Source organism: Battus philenor, unplaced genomic scaffold (assembly GCF_028537555.1).
Source record: "Battus philenor isolate CCGP_79_NKW_IND1 unplaced genomic scaffold, ilBatPhil1.0.hap1 SCAF_1, whole genome shotgun sequence".
Taxonomy (NCBI): Eukaryota; Metazoa; Arthropoda; class Insecta; order Lepidoptera; family Papilionidae; genus Battus; species Battus philenor.
The window spans coordinates 697,447-718,988 of NW_027181661.1; the positions used below are offsets into that span (position 1 = coordinate 697,447).

Sequence of the window (21,542 nt, forward strand, 5' to 3'; positions counted from 1 at the left end):
AAAATATCTTAAATACCATAGAGTAGATAAAAGTAGACGTTGTATGCAAGAACAATGCGAAGCCGATATAAATCCTTAGTTTATTTATTTCATTAAGATAATAATCATTTGAGATATCGGACGCCGATGCTTTATTAAATTCCATCTAGACAAAGACGCTATCGGCACCCACTTTGTATAGACCAGTTTTATCTATTTTTACAGTATATAAATTTTACAATGAAATAAGTAAACAATTTTTAATTATGATATATGACATTATGGAATTTATCAATAAAGATATTATGCTTAAAATCATGTTTTGCCTTTATTTATTATCTGTTGCGTTGTTATTCAAGTCTCTAAATCTAATATATAAAATTCTCGTGTCACGGTGTTCGAACTTGAACTCCTCCGAAACGGCTTGACCGATTTTTACCAAATTTTATATGCGTATTCAGTAGGTCTGAGAATCGGCTACTATCTATTTTCCATACCCCTAAGTGATAAGGGTGGTCCACCCCTAAATTTTATTTTTAATTTTTTAGACAATTTTTTTGGTTTTTATTTTAGTATGATACAACATACAAAAATACGTACAAACCTAAATTTTCACCCCTCTACGATCAACCCTTATCTTACATTTGTTAATTAAAAATTTTAATTTTTTTTGCAAAACAACGTTTGCGGGATCAGCTAGTAATTTATATATATTCTAAAAATCGTTTAATATAGTTATTAAATTGTAATAATTTATGCTTGATTATCCTGGCAGAATAAAAAAGGGTAGTAACTACATATATTAGATTCTACAAACATTAATCTAGCGCTTTTTCAACTGCACTTTTATAGTCAAGTGAGAGGGATGGATATGTAAAGATGCGTTTACACATGACTTTTTCATGTGAATAAGTATTTTTTTTAATTTTCATAATTTGATTTACTCAGTCATAGTGGGTTATATACATTAATAACAAAATTATGATCCATGGTACATAACCCATAAACTGTATTCGCTTTTGTGATAAGTTTAAAAAAATAACAAAAAAGACAATGCTAGAATTTTCTCTGCGAGAAAAAATCAGGAATCAGGTGATTCGTAAATTAGCGGAAGTGATAAAAATTGGTCAGTTGAAGTAAAGCCATACGCATGGCCTGCGCAGTGTAGAACGTCAACAACAAGATGGACAGACGACATTGTAAAGGTCATCGGAGACACTTGTGGTGAAATCTTTGGAGAGACGTGCTATCGCTGAAAAGATGAACATGTTGACCAGGATCTCGCTGTCGCACATCCTGTTTCATGCATGGCCCCAATAGAACGCTCTAAAACTGTTTAGACGTTGTTTTTCGAAAGTAAAAAAAATCTAAATAATTAAATTGTCTTTATTACATTCGAATGCCCACATAGCAGACGCATCGCGGATAAACTCCCCACTATATGGACAGATAACAATGGACAACAGTTTTTAAGGCTGCGATATTTAATGCCTATACAAAAATTTACTAATTAAATTAAATAGAGCATTTAGTCAGTTTTGATTGTACCACTTTTTACAATAAAATTAATAGAAACCACAAAAGAATCCAATGTGCCAGAAACATAGAAGGCTATATTCGTAGCGAAATCGAATCACAAATAAGGAAATCCACAGAAAAACCAAGTTCATCGACATAGCTCGAAGAATTGCTAATGAAAAGAGCCAGTAGGTGAGGTACACCACTAGGGGGATTTTTTTTTAATGGCCCCCGCTATTGGGAGCCTCTCGTACCCCCTATCTACCACTAGGAGGATTGATGACGTATTGAAGATCGCCAAAAGTCGCTAGTAGTGCAAGAGGATATCATTGAGATCTTTGAGGGAGGCATTTGTCATGCAGTGAACGTCTATCAATTGACATATTGATGATAATTAAATCGGGTTGAAGAACCATTCATAGCTACATCACTATTGAAGACTATATAAAGATTTACTATAAATAAATACATTTCATTACCATATTCATTGCAACCAGATATAGACCGATCGTTAGAGTTTGTCGAGAGAAATATACGTCACATTTGACTCCAGACAAGGCGACTTGTCATCCGTAAAATTTTCCAGATGAAAAATTACACACAATTTTCATCGGGCAAACTAAAATTAGAATTGTTTACCATAATGCACTCTATGAAGTGGAAAAATTTTCGATGCATTACAAAGAATCGCATAATTTATCATAACTGACATGTCAATATCGTTATGAAAATTGTTGAAAGGAAATATTTCTTTAATCGCTTACTAATCCGCCTTTGATCACCTATTCACTCTGACTTCGAAGAGACCTGGGATCAGAAACGTAGAATCCAAACGCTCGGTACGCCTCCTGGGAAATTCTGTAAGGGTGGTAATGGGTCGATTGGTCTTACAGAGAAACGGGAATGGGGGATACAGGCGTATATCAATTTGCAGCAAATGCATTAAAATGGTACTATTGAATGTTAATATCAATAAAAGACTCTACCGAATAAGTAAAAAAAGTATATATGTCATATATATATCTGCCAATCGTCGCCTACTGTAAGGCATGGCCACTAGGACCAGCCTCGCGCTACTCGCATCCAGTGATTTCCCATGACCTTCATGGTTCACCTAATGGTGAGCTCAATTTACCGGCTCGTGGTCGCAACTCGAACCTTCCGACTGCCACTGACACTGCTCCGCCAACTGCCACAACAAGACAAGCAATTACTCAAGCACATAACCCTCTCTATTGCTCTTTGGATGACCATGAGCCTTCCTATAAGTCCCGTAGTATTTTTTTGTGTTTTCTTTTAATTGTAAAAATTTTGGACCAACCAATACTGACTCTGCTCGATTTCATTATTTAGTCAACCTTTTTATGGGTAATAAATACGCTATATATCTTCTTCTTATTATTGTTTTCGATAGGCACTGTAAAGCAAAGGCATCCTATAAATAATGCCACGATTATACTTCTTGCGCCGCCAGCATCTGGCGTCCTAAACTATGTCTTTAGTTCATCTAGTTCGAGGTCTACCCACGCCAGAACTACCAGCTTATGGCCACTTGAACCTTTAAGCTCCCCACTGCCGTCTGCTGCACCGTCCATCTCCTCATTTCTAATTCAATCACGCAGTATAGCTTCGATCATAGCCATATCTATTGATTTTTGGGTGAACTTGATTAACAATTCCATTTAAAATTTTAAAATAAACTATGCAATTTTTGGTATATCAACTAATGTGTTGTGAATATATGTCTCAATGAATAAACTGAACCGCAAATGGACATAATTATGACATCAGTACTGTGCGTGTGTGTCTTATAACAATGTACTTTGACAATTGAAAGTACGCAGTTTGTTTAGATAGTGGCTTATTAACAGAGGGAGAACGGATAGTGACCGTACGGAGAGATATTGAATGTTTTTTTTTTTCGTTGTTTGCATTAAGTTTGATAAAACACGTCAATAGATGGCGCTAATTTACAAATTTTAATTGTTTTCTTCTCTCATAATAACAGCATAGCCTTCAGTCTTCTACTGCTAGATTTTTATATATTTTTAAATACCCGACACGATTCTTGTTTCTACATTTATCTCACTAGATAAAATATTTTATTTTCGTAAAGGTTTTCTTTGAATTATTCCCCTGTACTGCTACGATCGCTTTTTTCATAAGAACAACAACGTAGACGGTCAGACTTTTCTAATAAAGGAGGTTTAATTGTATCAATAGTCCGGTACACAAACATTTGACAAATAATATGCATATGAATGATTTTAAAAATTATATTTCACACCAAAGGTATTATAAGTAATAAAATCACATCGATTCGGTTCTATTTATCGCCTCATACCTTTTTTAATATCACATATTATTCTACAATATTTTGGCACGAAAATAATATAACACATTTAGAAAAAAATATGACAGATTCCAAATTCAAAAGTGATATTTTTTTATAAGATTATTTATGTCCAGATTAAATATATTGTTTCATAAGATTTTGCTTGTTTTGAGGCGTGGCAATTTTTTGAAATTCATTATTTTTCATAGCTTCATTTTTGTATGTTGTTGTAAATAAAATAATAAAAATCGATTGTTACGCAGTTAGAATTCCGTAGATATAGTCACCGAACAGTTCGCAGTTCGATTAACTCGCGTCGATTCGGTGAAATGAGATCGTAGTTTAATTAATCGGCCGGCATGTAGCTCTAGCGAATGCTTTGTGCAAAAGTTCAATACCAACAGGTGGAAACTTTGGCCATGACATTCGCGCGAATGGCGGTCCGTAAATTGATATTGCTTTGTTGTGTTGCCGTTTGAAGGTAATTGTATTTTGATGGACGTTACGTCCGCTACATACAAACTAGCCACCGTTAACATGCGCGACATCAATAACGTGGACACGACGTGTTAATTTTTTTTCCAGTTTTTTTTTAATACAAAAAAATATTATTTACATATATGTATACACTCATAAATAACAACGATGATAATTAAAAATAAAATAAAACATGTCAAGATGGCCGAAAGACACTGTTTGCAGGCTGCTTTCAACTGGTCCTATTTGAAATCTATTGAGGAAGCCTATGTCTTCAATTCACGATGACACGTGTAAATATCATTTACATACCCATGATGATTGTAAATATGTGAAAAAGTTTTATAAGTGTACACTGAATTCAAAACATAATGATAATATAGTTATTAAAAGCGTTTTCAATATTCGATTCACACACATATTAAAATAAATAATTGTTTACTATCTATTACTGCATACTTTGTACTGGCTGAAGTTATTGGCCTATCGCGTTTAAATTGAAAAATATATTAATGTAACATATTTCAGAGAGTATATATAGCTTCTTGTTTTTCTTTTCAGCCGATTTACGCCCATTACAATACAAAGGTATCTACCAAAGATCGCTACGACGACAGGTCCTTCGCTGCCCGTCTACAGGGACTTCCCGTTACCTATGTCGTCGATCTACCTAATAGAGAAGAACCTACTCAGAATAGAGAAGAACCTACCCTAATAGAGAAGAACCTACCCAGGCGCGTCTACCATCTCGTGCTCGTCTATCGGCTGCCCCCCCCCCCCCACAGCCACTTTAGACAAGCGATTATTCAAGCTCCGTCGATAACCTTGATTCTTCTGCGACTCTTTTCGATTCTAATTCTATCTAGCAGCGAAACTATATATAGCTTATTTGAATACAAATGCTGACTTCCTAATGATTAACGAAATACCACTATAAGAAGTGTTGGTTGTTGTTTAAAGAATACATATTTTCAAACTATAACTTGTGTCTTTAGCAAGACTTGGCATAAATAATCTTGCTTGGCATGTTAAGAATGACCATTTGTGACCATTTTGAAATAACGACCACAAGAGGCTTGATGTTCAAAGCTAGCGGGAGCCAGTTAATTTATATAAAAACAAATTCGTAGCGCATACATATCTTCAAAATATTAACAAATCCTTTTTGTGGTTTGATTGACGTTTTTGCTGTAAACTCACTATGGCTTTGTGCAGCTTAATCGATACCTAGCTCGCGTAAACAAGAGGTTATCGTATATCAGTTTTCAATGTAACTGACCAAAGGAATATTTTTTTAATCTTTGTATGTATATATCAGAAATTTCCACAAGACTGAGATGCTTTTCTTAGTTTCAAAACTAAAATTAAATGTATATTATTAAATAAATGTTATTAAAGCGTTTGATTTTTTAATAGCTTCCACTATTGAGGACCTCTTGTTCCGACTCCTATTTTATTGGGAACAAGGTTTTTGTTGGGGCAATAATTATTTCAGTTCTGTTTTTATTTTACAGTTTTTTTATCTTCTTTCGCATTTTCTTTCCTTTCGTTTTCTCTATTTCATTTTTTCATTCTATTTTATTGTTACATTACATTTTTACTTGGATTATTTATATATACATCTTAATAAAGTCTTGAGAGTGTTTATTTGTTCGAAACTTGGAACTTCTATTATTTATACTGAAAGAAATAAGATTTTTTAATTAAATTCCGTAAAAGATTATTGGACTAACATTTACAAAATTAAAAACGCATATTAAAAATAAATTGATAAAAAGTAAAAAGCTTATTATTCATTATACGAATATTTAAATAATAATGATCCATGGCAGTGATGTCGATTTCATTTAGTATATATGCCGTAGAGTATATATATATATATATATATATATATATATATATATATATATATATATATAAAAGTGTTGTTAAACTTTATTAAAAGATGTGTTGTTATAGAGTTTCTTCATGTTTCTTCTCCACAACTATAATACCTCGAAGCAGAGTAGAGTCAAAGAGAAAATAGATTTATAAAAAAAGTTGACGATCGATAAGAGTTCTGTTATAGGTTCCAATGTTGAATAATTTTTTTTTCTTGGTTTACCGAATTATTTCTTTTTCTTTTCATGTGATAGATGCCCAATGCAAGACATAGGCCTCCGTGCACACTACGCCGCGTCTAATGGCTCCTGGTATTATAACATATTTACATTCATATTATAAAGTACATGAAAAATTGTTAGATTTCATTTAAAAGAGTATGTTCAGTTACTGGCCGATATATAAAGATTTTGCAGGTTAAAGATATAGCCGAAATAATAAGACTCAAACCCCAAATCTTTTTTTTACGTAACCAAGCCTCGGAGGCTTTTTTCTTCGGAAGAAATACCGGCTATATTACAGGATTAAAAATTCAAAGGGTTCGCAGGTCATTTCTTGATGAAACAATACATTTTAAGAAGATATTCATCGAGTAATTCTATTTCAGTCATAGGGCATGATCCTCTAGACATTCCCCCATATATAAATAACCTTGATTATATCACGTATACATTTTGTGGGCAAAGATCCTACGTTACAATTACTGGTCCGTGGTCTTCATATCAGAATCTTAAAGACCAGAGTCTGGTCTACATGATATGTGACCTGCCCGCGACTACTACAACTCTTTGTTTAATGCCTTCTCATTCTCCCCTCATGTGTAGAGCAGGGTTACAATTCAAGTACAATATTTTTTCATTTTATTATTTCATTCTTCACAATCTCTATCTTTCTTCATCACCTTCCTTCACTCATCTTCGTTCCTAGACCACTGTTTGTTACATTATCAAAGTTTTAAATATATATTTTTTTTACTATTTACTATTGGTTATAATTTTTATTTCTTATTGACTAAACCTATATTGCTTTGTTCATGTCAAGCCTGAGATCTTGCTCGAGCCTTTTTAACTTACTTCCGAGTCTTATTCTTTTCTGTTGTACATTGTACTACTTGGAGAATTCTAGGAATATAGGGTGACATTTGTCGTCACCTACGAAAGAGGTAATGCTGCCTTCTTCGATCTCTTCTTCATGTATCACAGAATCAGATCGAAGTCTTCTAAACACAGGCCATCAGGCAATGATGTGGACCACGACCTGCCACTACAACTAGTCAATTCACGCGACTATGTCTGGTTAGAATAATAATATACAATACAGCAAATCGACGGTTACCGCACAGCTTCGAGGGTCAATTTGGGTAGGCTATTCATCACCGCAATAATAATTGGTGACCTTCTCTACAACGCCACGCGACGAATTGTGTTTACAGAGTAAATAGTATTAGGCAATGGTTCGTCTTTGCGCGTTCGTAGCATAACAGAGTATACGAGGCTTATAAAAAAAAGAAAGCAAAAAAAAATAAAACTATAATTTTTTTAATCTCCTATATTCTTTGTATTGCTATCTAAATATATTCTCACTGTTATTTGGATGCGCAATAAATTATAAATAAATAGAACACCTATATAATTCAATTTAAATTTCAGTTTAAAACACATAAAGGTATATAGATGGAGGAGTTATTACTTTTTGTATTAATTATATAGGATTGTCACAGCTCACAAATAAATTTACAGAGAACAGAAAACAGCGTATCATACCACAATGCGATTGCCAACCCGCCTGCCAAGCGTATCGATTATAATATATATATATATATATATATATATATATATATATATATATATATCCCACATAGATATCTTTGAGTGTATGGGCAGAAAGAGTTGCTTTTCATATTTGAAATGAACGATTTTTGTTATTCGTATATACATATATATACGAAACGTAATCTTAAACACTAACATGCAAAAATATGAAAAAAAAGAGTTGGAAATATTTGAGTATTATATGTAAATGTAAAACAAATACGGTCGCTAATATCTGTGGAACATAAATCCTAATTACAAAAAAGCAATTCCGTCAAAAACATCGATTCCGTGAAATACTGCCCTTGTCGTTTATTTATCAAAATCAAATGCAAACATATACAGAGTATAAAAACATTTATTAAAAAAAAAAACATCGATGAAATGAATAAATTCTTTTTTCGAATTATGTCGCGAATTAGACGTAACTGTCAAAATAAAAAGTAAATGAATATTTTTTTAGTACATAATCCGATTGTTATATCTTCGTCTAGATTTCAAAAATTAATAACAATGTTGTGGATGAATTTTTACAGTAATACAATACACTCATATTGTCTTTTACGATATATTTAATACAATTGTAGAACAATTCCTTACCAAGCTTTATTATTGCTTAAAAGTCGTTCATATTACAAGTTTTTATGTAATGAATGTTTTGAGTATATGAAATTGAATTGAAACGATTGTAAAAGAGTACAAAGGAATTATCCAAGCATATATTTATTTCCTATACTAATCGTATATACATCCTTATTAGTTAATATTTTATAATAAGGTTTTCAGCTGATGGGCGCTCAAGCTATAAGGTTTTCAAATAAACAACAACAACAAAACAACTTCCAAGGCGTAAATAGGAAAAGATATCTTTTTTTTCTCTAATTAATCAAAGTAAAATACAAACAAGAATATAAAGGTTATACGCAAAGCGTTCTTTCTTATATAAATAATCAAAGATTATTTGGTATAAAATTATCTTTCAATCTATAAAAAGATTGTTATTTTAAATGTATCAATGTTTCCAATTTAACTAATATTTATTTTTTTCGTCTCCCCTGAAAAGTTGTATTTTTGAACTTATCATTTCACTCAGTGTATATGCATATATACATATAGAGATTCAGATCTATTAGGCGTCATATTATATATTGTACGAACATATAGTATGTAGTTGGTTTGCACTTTGACATCATGTGCAAACTATATCTAATGATTTTGGAGCGCACTAGAAAAAAAATTTAATCTCACTGATTTTCGATTATTTTGTTACTTTATAAAATTTATTCTTGCATTGTTCTATTGTAGTTTTTATCTGTATTCTATTGATGTATATCTTATGTCATATTTATGGCATACTAACATTAAAGGGTGTAAAGTATATAAGCAATTGTAGGCTAGTGTTTTAAATATTTCTAAAACTCTTATAGGTGTTAAATAATCGGTGTTTCGACACAACTGTCATGAGTCAACCAATATCCCAGCCCCAAAAATAAGATCGAAAGCGAGGGCTCTCAATAACGGGTGCTATTAAAAAAAGTAAACGAACAGATAATTTAAGTTTCAATTTGTAAATTTTATAAATATTCATCGTGTTTTGCAACTAAAATAAAGTAAAATATTTTCGTTTAAACTACTTACCGCAGGCATGCTGTTCCCCAAAGGTATTTTGTGTATGGCATAAACAGGACTCATGGTCACCCTACAAACGACTCCACCGCCCGCGTCGATATCGTACAATTTCGCACAAGTCTAACAAAATACAGACGGCAGGAATTCAAATGAAACTTTGCCATTAAGGGCACTAGAATCGCAGATCACTATCTCGTAATTGCTATGGTGTCACGACGCCCGCTTAATTAAAGATAGCGGACGCTACCCGAGGTAGTAGCGTAGCCATCGCCACTTGTTGCGAGAGTGCGGGTGTAGAGGAAATTTAATGGGCGATCGTCTCTCAAGGAGGCCCCGAAACAATAGGTCGTGAGGCTTCACCATGCGTTTCCCTATATGACGTCATCAAGTGTGTCGTAAATACTGATGGCCGGCCGACGCCACGGTATGCAATAAGGCTTATTGCCCGCTTTAAAGACTAATGTATTAACTTTGCGTTTCAACACGAAACCAGCAGTACGTGTTCGATATTTAAAATTTACCTTTGTAAACAACATTATACAGCGATATATCTTTTCAACAGATCGATGGTAGTAAAACAGATATAATAATTATTAAATAAATTATAATAAATAAAGATTCTAATAGATAACCCTTTATCCATCTAACATTTGGACAACCAATAATTAAATTTATATTTATTGTATTATAATAATAAACTTATAAATAGGACATTTTTTGACCATAAAATTTTACTTCTTCGTAACATATTACAGTTGTGGAGAAGAAGCATGAAGAAACTCTAAAATATTTTATAAACGGAGTTTAAAAATATAGATTTTTACATATACACTTTGTCAGTTCCACTTGCGGCGTTTGATCTACGTTAGAGACTTCCTCAGGCCAGTATATACCGAGGATACGTCGAAGACAGTGGTTGACTAAGACCAGGGAAAGATGTACCTAGTTTAATTTAATAGTCCTTCTTAGAAGTGGTAGTATAGCGGTAGGATACCGAGACTTGTGATTGAAATTCATGAGTTCTCCTCCCGGGATACAATCTTATTGAATATAATTTACACTTATGCATTATTATACAAATTTCTATAATACGGACAGCAGTATCCTTTGCGTACCATAATACCACATTGCGATCGCCTGTAGAGTTTGTACTGTGTGAAGTTATTTGCCTATCGCATTACAATAGATATAATATTTTAACAAATTTTAGAGTGATTAATTTATACAAGATGATTGGAAATAGATGTAAAATCATTTCAACTTTTAATATTTATAACAAAGCAAGCTGTAGACCATGGATGCACAGACCGCAGCCCGCCGGTCGAATACTGGTGGCCCGCCGACAGCAAAATTAATACTCTCGTACATTCGAAAAATATTGAATTCTATTCCAGAACAAAACCAAAAAAAAATAATTACCTTTAATTCTGAGGGTGGGCCGCCATCAGTTCATAATTTGCCCGAGTGGCCACTAGTCTTAATAAGTCTGTGCAACCATGCTGTAGACCATTATCGACGTGATCAAGGAATGTTATGTAAATAAACATATATAAAAAAACCAATACAATTCTTCGTTAATATATCAACGAAGAGAAACAGCCAGAAATGACGAGATATAAAATATAAGAAAATTCTAATATAAAACACGTTTGTCAGTAAAAATTTGATAATAAATTAAATAGAAAAAACGTTGAGAGATTTGTATGCTATACGAGAATCATAGTGTAGCAAGAAAACGAATAAGATATTTAAATTAGCAGTATGATTACAATAATTGATTATTTTGTTTTAAAATATATAACTACAAATATTCTTTATTAATAAATATAAAACATTATAAACAAAGCGGTTGAATAGAAATGCAACTTCGCAACGACATTGCAAAACGAAATTGAAACTTTCAAAGTTTCTCCATTCTCCATTGACCAACGGATACTTTTTTTATTTAAAGTTTTTATTTATATCGGAACTTAAATTGCGAAAGTCTTCTAATTCAATGGTATATATTTCGATTCTTGACTGATTTTATGAGGTTAAAAAAACTTAACACAAAATCCGTTTTTTAAGCTTTCTTTTTTATTTAATATTCTTTATTGTATGTGTTAGAATAAATTTAAATAGTTTAACAATAATATACAGAAATTACAAAGAGCGGTCTTATCGCACGAGGCAATCTCTTACAGACAACTATACTATGGGAATGGTAGAAGTACTAATAATGGGTAGTTGATGTGTACAAAACATACGTATTTACAAACAAACGTACATAAACATACATACATATATATATATATATATATACTAGCTGATCCCGCAAACGTTGTTTTGCAAAAAAAAATATTGTTAATTTTCAATTTAAAAATGTGGGTTGATCGTAGAGGGGTGAAAATTTAGGGTTGTATGTATTTATATATGTTGTATCATAAAAAAATAAAAACAAAAAATTTCGTCAAAAAAAAAATTTTTAAGGGTGAACAACCCTTATCACTTAAGGGTATGAAAAATAGATAGTAGCCGATTCTCAGACATACTAAATACGCATATAAAATTTGGTAAAAATCGGTCAAGCCGTTTCAGAGGAGTTCAAGTTCGAACACCGTGACACGAGAATTTTTTATATATATATATTTATATATATTACTTTCTTGTCCGCCTTTGACCGCCAAGAGAGTCAAATCGTACCCTACTCTAAATGTTGAGTCAAAACTTTATATACATTTTAAGCGTTTTATATTAATTGATAAATGAACACACTGTAATAGCAATAAATGTAACGTACAATAAAAAAATTATGTATCTTTGTAACAATATTTATGACAAGACTGTACGTAATATACTAGCTGTGATTGCCACTATATGCCAACGTGTGATTTAATCAACAAAGGATAAAAGATGTCCTTTCATTGTAAGGCTTATATTAGGTTTAATAAGTCCTCCGTTATCTCAGTATGTACACAAATACATTCCTTAATGATACAGACATACGGACGTAGAGATATTTCTAAACATATATATTTAAATAATTATTTAACTCACAACAATATTTACTAGTCACTATAATTAAATTATGATAATTTATATAGACGTTTAATAATATTCTGATATACATCAAAACGATATATCTATGCGTATTTTGTAGGTCTGAGAATCGGCTACTGTCTATTTTTTATACCCCTAAGTGATAAGGGTTGTTCACTCTTAAAAATTTTTTTTTATTTTTTTGACGAAATTTTTTGTTTTTATTTTTTTATGATACAACATACAAAAATACATACAACTCTAAATTTTCACCCCTCTACGATCAACCCTTATTTTTAAATTGAAAATTAAAAATATTTTTTTTTGCAAAATAACGTATGCGGGATCAGCTAGTAAATAAATAAAATATTGTAAGAATCGAAAAAATTGTTGCTTATTTCAAAAGTGCTTCAATAATTTCTCGTTGAACTAGACTGCGCCGGTGTTTGAGATGGGAGTCATACTCTTCGACTAGCTCATGAAGAGGAATATGAATACACGTGATCTGAAATCATCACGATAGCAACACCAGAATTTCAGGGAGCATTAACAACGCATGCTCTGGGCTTGACCATGCAAAATAGTAATCAACAACAGAGTACTACCTGCAAGCCAATTTTAGTATCCCGTATTTGACGTTGTTAGAGCAGAATACTAGTCTCGGCTAACAGAGAAAATAGAAGAGGAGAACATCGTCTCAATGTTGAGTAAAGAGGATTATCGCCAGACCTCTTTGAAGTTCTAACAAAAAGCTAATATAATAAAAAGAAATAAACACATAAAATAGGATAAGAATAATGTACATAATAAACTACAATGATAAGATAGCTGATATTAGAAATGTAAAGTAATATCTATATAAACGGTAAGAAAATAAATAACAATCAAAAATAAATAAACTGTTAACAATATAAAAATAAAGAAATAAAATTGGGAAAGAAGGCGAAAGAAATAAAAGATATTGTGAAGGAAATTAGAGGAAAGAATGAAAGACGTTGAGAAGTACAAAAGTTGAATATGCAAATAAAAAGAGTAAGAAAAATAACAATGTAAATAAAGATTCTGTCCGCTTATAATAAGGGTTGAACTCAGAGCATAAAGAGTCAAGAGAATTTCCACTCAAAACCAAAAATAATACTGTCTGCTGAACGTCTCATAAAGCATGTATCCTTTTAGTGAACCGAAAATATATATATATATATATATATATAGTAGGGAGCAACTAGAAACTATGGATGCAGGCCCCCCACAAGTCCTATTACACATCTGTAGGGCATACACGAACGAACCAGCCAAAATGAAATATATATAGCCAATGATTTGACATGTAAATGTCACCATGTTCTATATTCAAATTTAAAAAACTGTCTTTTCAAAATACGACGAATTACATCACTTATTATCACCATATATCAAGATCACACGGAGGACATATCGAAGAGATTTTAACGTCTCCTTTAAGGGTGTTGCTTCTGAATAGCTCGTAAAGCTAGACGGTGTGCTAAATAACTCGTAAACTCAAGGGTCCAGTTACTGTAGCAACTCTAGAGGTTTACGTGCCACTACAGCCTTCCTAGAGGCTTCCAACTGGGTCGCGCCCTTGTGACCGACCGCTCACTTTCAGTTCAAGGACCGATTACATTCGGACGAATCGTCCTTACCACTCGACAATAATCTCTTCTATTGTTTCAATTTAATCTCATTGAAAATATCACGGGAATATATAACGAAAATAACTATATACATGATGATTTGTTATACGTGTAAAAACTTTAAAGGAGTAAAACAAAAAACTGTCGATAAATATCTGACTGACTACAGTCCAGCAATGGGAATATAATCGAATATTTTTTTAACATACAACTGACCGAATAAAGTGTTTATTTAAAATATATGATACCACTAAATTGCAAGAATTGACTTATTTTTCTCCTATGCGAATGTGTTTATATGTTCCAAAAACATACACAGGATATACTGTTTAATAAACTGAATAATACTGTGATCAAAAAGAAGGTGAATTCGTTAATAAAATGTAAGTTCTTTATTTATTCTTCGAAATCAATTTCATTCCCGTCAAAGTAATCCCAGTTCGATAAAATTTATTTTTGCCATCGCTTTTTCCAGTCCTCGAAAAAGGAGGAATAGTCTTTTTCCGATGTATATGTATCATTATATGTTCTCAGTGAAATAGTTATAAGGTAACAACTGTAACTAATTTTATATTTATAAGCTTCTAAGTTTGTACTTTCTTACTGCCTTTTGTTACTGTTTATCTCCAATAAAGTAAATAAGTAAGTAGACTCCAAGACTTAGACCCAAATAGGGCGAAGACGTTGGTTGCAGAACAATATCAGTCGAGTTTTAGATGCTTTTCTTGGCAGCAATTGAAATTTAACGCGTTTGGCCTAAATTGAAACATTTGACAAAAACACGTGTAATCCGGAGATAATAAAACCTTTTGAGAAACAGATGCTTGGCAAATATTGTTGACAGTCCTACAAATCTAGGAAAAAAAATTATCTGTCTGCTTTTATCTGCCCGGAAGTTATAAATGATAATTTCACCTTACTTTTTGATCACGTAGCAAAATATTGGTCATCAGCACTATCCAGAAATGGACTTTTTAATAGTATTGGTAAAAATGAAATAAAAAAAATAATTTAATATGCAAATATCAATATAAACAGTAGCAAGGAGGCTTTATACAAAATCCTGAAGGCTTCCATTAATATTAATAATTGACGGACTTGATGGACGTGGTTTTGCGGCTTCGTAAAACAATTTTCGATTTCTATTATCTGAGCATTGACTTTACACAAGTCAATTCTAAACATAAAAGATAAAGGTAAAATACATTGAATCAACATTGAAACTTTTAACAGAACTCTTACTAATCAACTTATTATCTATTTATTATTTTAATCTATTTAATTTTCGACTCTATCTCGCAAGGTGTTATAGTTATGGTGAAGAAGCAGGAAGAAACTGCACAACAACCCAACTTTTAATAAAGTTTAACAATACAGAATTATACATATAAACCTTATTAGATATAGCCTAAATAAAATTAAAATAATCAGGTGACATCACGGCCAAGAATTCTTATCGTTTTAATTATTCCTTAATATTCAATGGAATCAGGCGTTATTTTGCGGAAGTCCATTCTAAGTAAGAAAAGAATCAATATTTAGACACTTTCGCACATGCAGTGGTAATCGTGCAACAAAGTGCACCGCCCGCCAGCCCGCTGATAAATGCGCATGCGGCAAACAATGCGAATTACACTACTGCCACAGTTCAATCACTTAACACGTTTTTCAAACACAGTGATTGGCACTAATTGGTGTAACATAACTCCTGAAGATGCCCCGTGGAGGGGTGAAACATGTGTTGAGTGATTTAACTATTTAAATTCGCATTGTTTGCCGCATGCGCATTTATCAGCTGGCAGGCGGGTGGTGCACTTTGTTGCACGACTACCACTGCATGTGCGGAAGTGGCCATATATTGGTCCTTTTCTTACGTTATCCATTTTTTTAATTTTTCATCCCACATTCTCCTTCCTTCACATTTTCCTTTGTACCGTCTAACAAAATGAACTTTTCCTTACTTATATATCCTTGTCCAACCTTCGACTTCCTTCCCTCATCTATATTTCCAGATCACAGCTTTTACATGATCACAGTTATTGTTCCTTCGTATATTTTAATTTTAACATTAATTTTACTAAACTCATTTTTAATAGAAGCACCACACGCGGATATATTGCTGGAATGATGATGATAAAAACTACCAAAGTCAAGAGTCAAAGAATAAAAGTCACTACGGACAAATAACAACAAAAGCCTTTTAAATCCTGGAAGCAGATCCTGATTGGTCTCTGTGATATCGCGGAAAAGCCTTCTAGACCGGACTTGTTTTTTAAAACTGAAATTTATTGCAATATGATTTAAAGTTCCCTTGAAAACATACATACACGAAGATCATACAGCTGATATGAACAAGTAGCTAAGAATAATGCATGGAAGAGCGAGGGGTATAAATCAATATCTATAAGAGCAAACATTAGTTCATTTCTAAAAAAAGCCTCGTGGTCTACGTGAGACGTTAGACTCGACTACTGAAATATAAAATAATTTGATATGTTATTTTAATAGTATTTTCTTTAAATAGATACTACAGATAACAATAGCATTAAACACTTTGGATAGACGGGAGATGACGATAGAATTATATATTAAAAATATATATTGATTTTGTTTATTAAATTAAAATGGGAACTAGTAGAGTGGTGTTTTTTGTATCATCTTTAAAAGTACATAAGAGAAAAATGTCTTTAACTATTCAGCCGATGGACGCCCACTGCAAGGCCTAGGTCTCCCTTAAAGATCGCCACGATGACAGGTCTTGCCCGAATCCAGCGACTTCCACCAGCTATTGGTTGCACGGGCGATATACCCCAGCAACTGCCACTTCAGATGATCTGCTGCCACTTCAGACGTCCGGCGTCTGCGATTCGATCTCGCAGCGAAACTCCGAGCACAGCCCTCTCCATTGTTCTCTGCGTCACCTTGACCCTTCTTATGAAGCCCGTCGTAAGTGACCACGAACAATGGCCGAAGAGACCGATTTGGTAAAAAAAATTGTGTAATTGATATTTCACGTAGATGTGTATACATCTTTATCAGCTAACATTAGACCGTGGTCTATGAAATACTTTGCTGTCCGGGTAAAAAAAGATTGTAAGAACATGGAAGAGAAATTAAATGTGGCATTATCGTCTCCCTCATGGGAGACGAATGATGTCGTCCCATATTTCGTTATAGTCGGGTAAGTAATACGGATTATGACAAACTTCAAACAGAAAGTGAAGCAAAACGGCAAATTTTAAAAAAGTTGTGTTCTAAAAAATAGATGGATGGACGCACCTAAATGTAAGAATAAGAAATGTGGAAAAGGAATAGATGCTATGAACAAAAGGATTGTAAATAAATATATGAGAATAAAAGATAATGATAAGAATGAAATAAAAGGAACGAAAAAAAAATGAAAAAGAATGAAATTAAAGAATAAAATTATTTTGATTATATAACTTGTAAATATGTGTCTTTTGCAGATTTTTATGTTTAAGATCTATATTTCTTATAACAAGTCAGCGTTGGAAGAACTTTTGAGAAACATATAAATTTATACTATTTTGTTTCGTATGGACTTGTGGTATTTAAGTTACGTTCTTATTTTTTCTGAAATTTTTAAATCTGGGTTTCAAACATTGCATCGTTATTATTTAAATAATATTTCATATTTTTAGTGACAAAGCTTAATATCATACCATACTTTATGACTTAAAATCAATAAGTTTAAGTAATAGTTTTGCTAATTATACTAAGTTTGTATGAACCCCCTCATGGTAAAAGCCTCCTATAAAGCTTTCCATTTTTCTCTATCTTTGACAACTTGGAGCCACCCGTGATCTGCCGTAGCTACGACCTCGTCAGCCCATTTGGCATTTGGTCAGCCTCTTGGTCTGGTACCTCGTGGTCCCGTCCATTTAAAACCCTTTGTGTCCACCTGTTATCAGCGAACCTCGCCACGTGACCTGCCCAGTTCCATTTTCTTTGGAGGGTAAGTGCATGTGTTATACACGTTTTTTTACGATTAGCTGTGTTCCTTATATAAAGATAAGTAAAGTAGAATATGCTAATAAAAATTTTAAAAAATAAATGGATATCCCTGACAAATGATAAGATATAGAGAATAAGATGCCTCGAAAGAACGAGTTATAAATTTAAAAAAATAATAATGAATCTACGGTAGCTCAAAAGCAATTCTAATCTGAATGGAGCTGAAGTCAAAATGAGACGTTTTTTGTGATCACCTTTAAAATATTCTTTATAGAATAGAATAGTTTTCTAGTTTTACTATCACTTAAAAAGCTGTAGCATTATTATTAGTATTTTTATTTTGTTTAATGTTTATTAATTTGTTCAATTTATTGCATAGCAATTCCTAAGAATTATTCGTGTATCTATTACAGAATCGTACATAGAGGTCGTTTTATCAAATAGACGCCTACTGCAAGGCGTAAGCATTTCCATCTCTCCATAAACACCTCGTATGGCATTCGGGTATTTTCATAATGGCCCGATTTTGTGACCTCACGTTAAAACCCCATGAGTGGAAAAAAATTAATTAATTTCCATACTCATCTTTCATCCTTATCATATTTCATTCCTTTGTATACATCGCTTCACTTTCATAGCCTTCAGGTTCTACAATTTTCTTTTTATTATTTTTCACATGCAGCGTGACGATCGCTCTGGCGCCTATCCTCTTAAAACTTGTTTATGAGCAGTGGTAATTCTATATAATGTTAACGTTGTGTAATTTATATAAGATTATATTCCGGGATTCGAACTCGGAACCTTGGATCTTGAGTCTCCGTCTACCAGCTGTTGGACATATGCCCCCTCCAAAAATTCCAGTTAAATCGGAGAGTCCTACATACATCGCCTTCCGAAAACTTTAACAAAGCCGTATGTTCACAGATGCCTATGATAAATAATTAAATTAAATTTAAATGTAAAACACTGACGTAATCAATATCGAAAATGGTTTATCTGATACTAGGGCATTGGGTGAATGTTTTCGCTTGACCCGATGCCAGTTTTTCGATGCAAACATTTACATTCGGAATTGTAAATTTTAGTTCACCGGAGAGGATGATTATCAATTTAAAATATGCCGCTACGAAGATTTTAAACTATATAAACGCACATAATTTAAATGTTCTTGAAAGTGATCTAAAACGTTACTAGATATAAAAAAAATTGTCATATAGTATATATATAACGATAGCATGTTATGGGTCACTACACTCTAAGTGATTTCATAGCAGCTATCACACCTTTTTTATGAACCTCGTTATTAGGAACTTCAAATTCTCCTGTCTTGTCTTGACATCCTTCTCTTTATTTCTTTGCTCTTCTTTCAGTCTTACTAAGATCATTCATTCGGTCTTCTAACATACTTCACATGGTTTTACATACTAATCTATTTTTAGTTTTCTTTTTTTCATTACCTTTCATCATTAATTTCGCCTTTAAAATATCACAGGTATTTGGTTTCTTATCATTGTTTTATCACGATATTATTTAGTGTTTAAATCATTAAATTTATCACAGATAGTATAACATTTAAATTTACTTACTCTAATGTTTTGTTTACAAAAGTTTTACCGTTTCCCAATTTTAATTTTTTTTTATAAATGCTTCATTTCGCTTAGCCAAAAATTTTTATCAATTGCCACTTTTATAATCCCCTTCAACATGGTTTATCTACTTCCTCGCCCATTATCGAGGCGATGCTATCTTCCATAATCTTTTTACCAAACAGGAGCTCTGAATCACATCGGAGTCCACCGAATGCGGGACAGTCACCAGTGCACCATGGTCTGGTCCACCCCCGGCTCACAGAAACAGGTGGGTAGCACAACCTAGAAACGCCCCTTTTCTAACGCTTACTATTCCGCCATAAATCATCAACTTGCTTGTTAAAAAGCGGTGATGTAATCGAAGATGAGCAAGTAGACTCAGTAACCACCTGTTCAATCTAACCTTGAAGATACATGGGTTATATTATCTACTTCTTACGGATGTAATTTCGTAAAATTTAGACACCGCGGAATAAATATTTCTACCAAATTTTAGATCTATATTATTTCAGAATTATCTTGGTCAATCGGTATAAATGTAAAAATCTTTTATATATAAATTACTAGCTATGCAACTCGATGACGCTCGTGTGGAATTTAAAAAAAATGTTTGGTTAATTTTACGTGTTTATTTTAATTATGTGAGCCGGTAAATATCACAATTCACATAAATTCTTATGACATTTCAATTCAAATTACCATTATTTTTTAGCCTTAATAGACGAAGCATTTGACGTCTCGCCTGATACTACATGATTGTCTAGAAACCTATTCACTCTTGTCTAGAAGATTCCTAAGTTAAAATTGTCTGGAACAATGACGCCGGAAGGTTGTTCTACACCTTGGCTGTTCACGCTATAAAAATATTAGGAAAACGCTTGATGCTTGTGAATTGAACTTCAACAGTGTACAGTTGTCGTGAATCCGTACGTCTTGTTGTCTGATGATAGAAAGAGAAAGCATGAACTTTCACGGGTATATATGAAAATCATTGGTATGACAGAGACGCCATGTGTCAAAAATTGTTCATACCAACTTAGAAACCTTTATGGGCCAACTTTGCTAAATATTATCACATAATCAAATGCGTAGTTTACTTTATACAAATAAAGGACATACAGACAAACCTTTACTGTTATATACATTAATTATAACTTTAATATTAAATGTCTGCTCCTGGACCTGCAAGCTAAAGTCAAAAATATTCACTTACTTCCTCAAATGGTTCGATTCCATCTTCCAGCTGGTTCCTGCAGTTGGGCTGCATATGCAAAGCGTTTACTGAGTTCGTCGATTGGATTTTGTTCCCGTCAGACAACTTCGAACTCGTCATGTCGCGGTGTTTTAACCTAGAGGGTCCAGGTTCTGTTCCGGGTCCGGACACAGTAAACACATTGCCATCGCGGTAACTGAAACAAAAGATATTTTTGTTCAGAATTATTAAACTTTAGAAGAAAGACAACAAACAATTTTTTCAATTCCTATATATAGATAGTCGTATGGTCAGCATTTTCGAGAATGAGTTTGGCTTATAATAACGAACATAATTCTAATTATTCCATCGATATTATTCATGATCCATATATAATATTAAGGCTTTAAGATTTTGGTTTGAACACAACGGACCCGTAAGAGTGAGGCGCTGTCCGACTTTTAGGTGATAATGTGTTAATTTCTA

At 32.8% G+C, this 21,542-nt stretch overlaps 1 protein-coding gene across 1 annotated transcript in view; it reads right to left on the reverse strand.

Moving 5' to 3' along the window:
* The window catches only part of LOC137920952 (cyclic nucleotide-gated cation channel subunit A-like), a 61,806-nt gene that overhangs the window by 13,041 nt on the left and 27,223 nt on the right, over nucleotides 1–21,542 (reverse strand). The window contains exon 3 of the mRNA XM_068763912.1: nucleotides 21,078–21,273. Coding sequence (XP_068620013.1) covers nucleotides 21,078–21,273 — 196 coding nt within the window. The remainder of the gene's footprint in view (nucleotides 1–21,077; nucleotides 21,274–21,542) is intronic.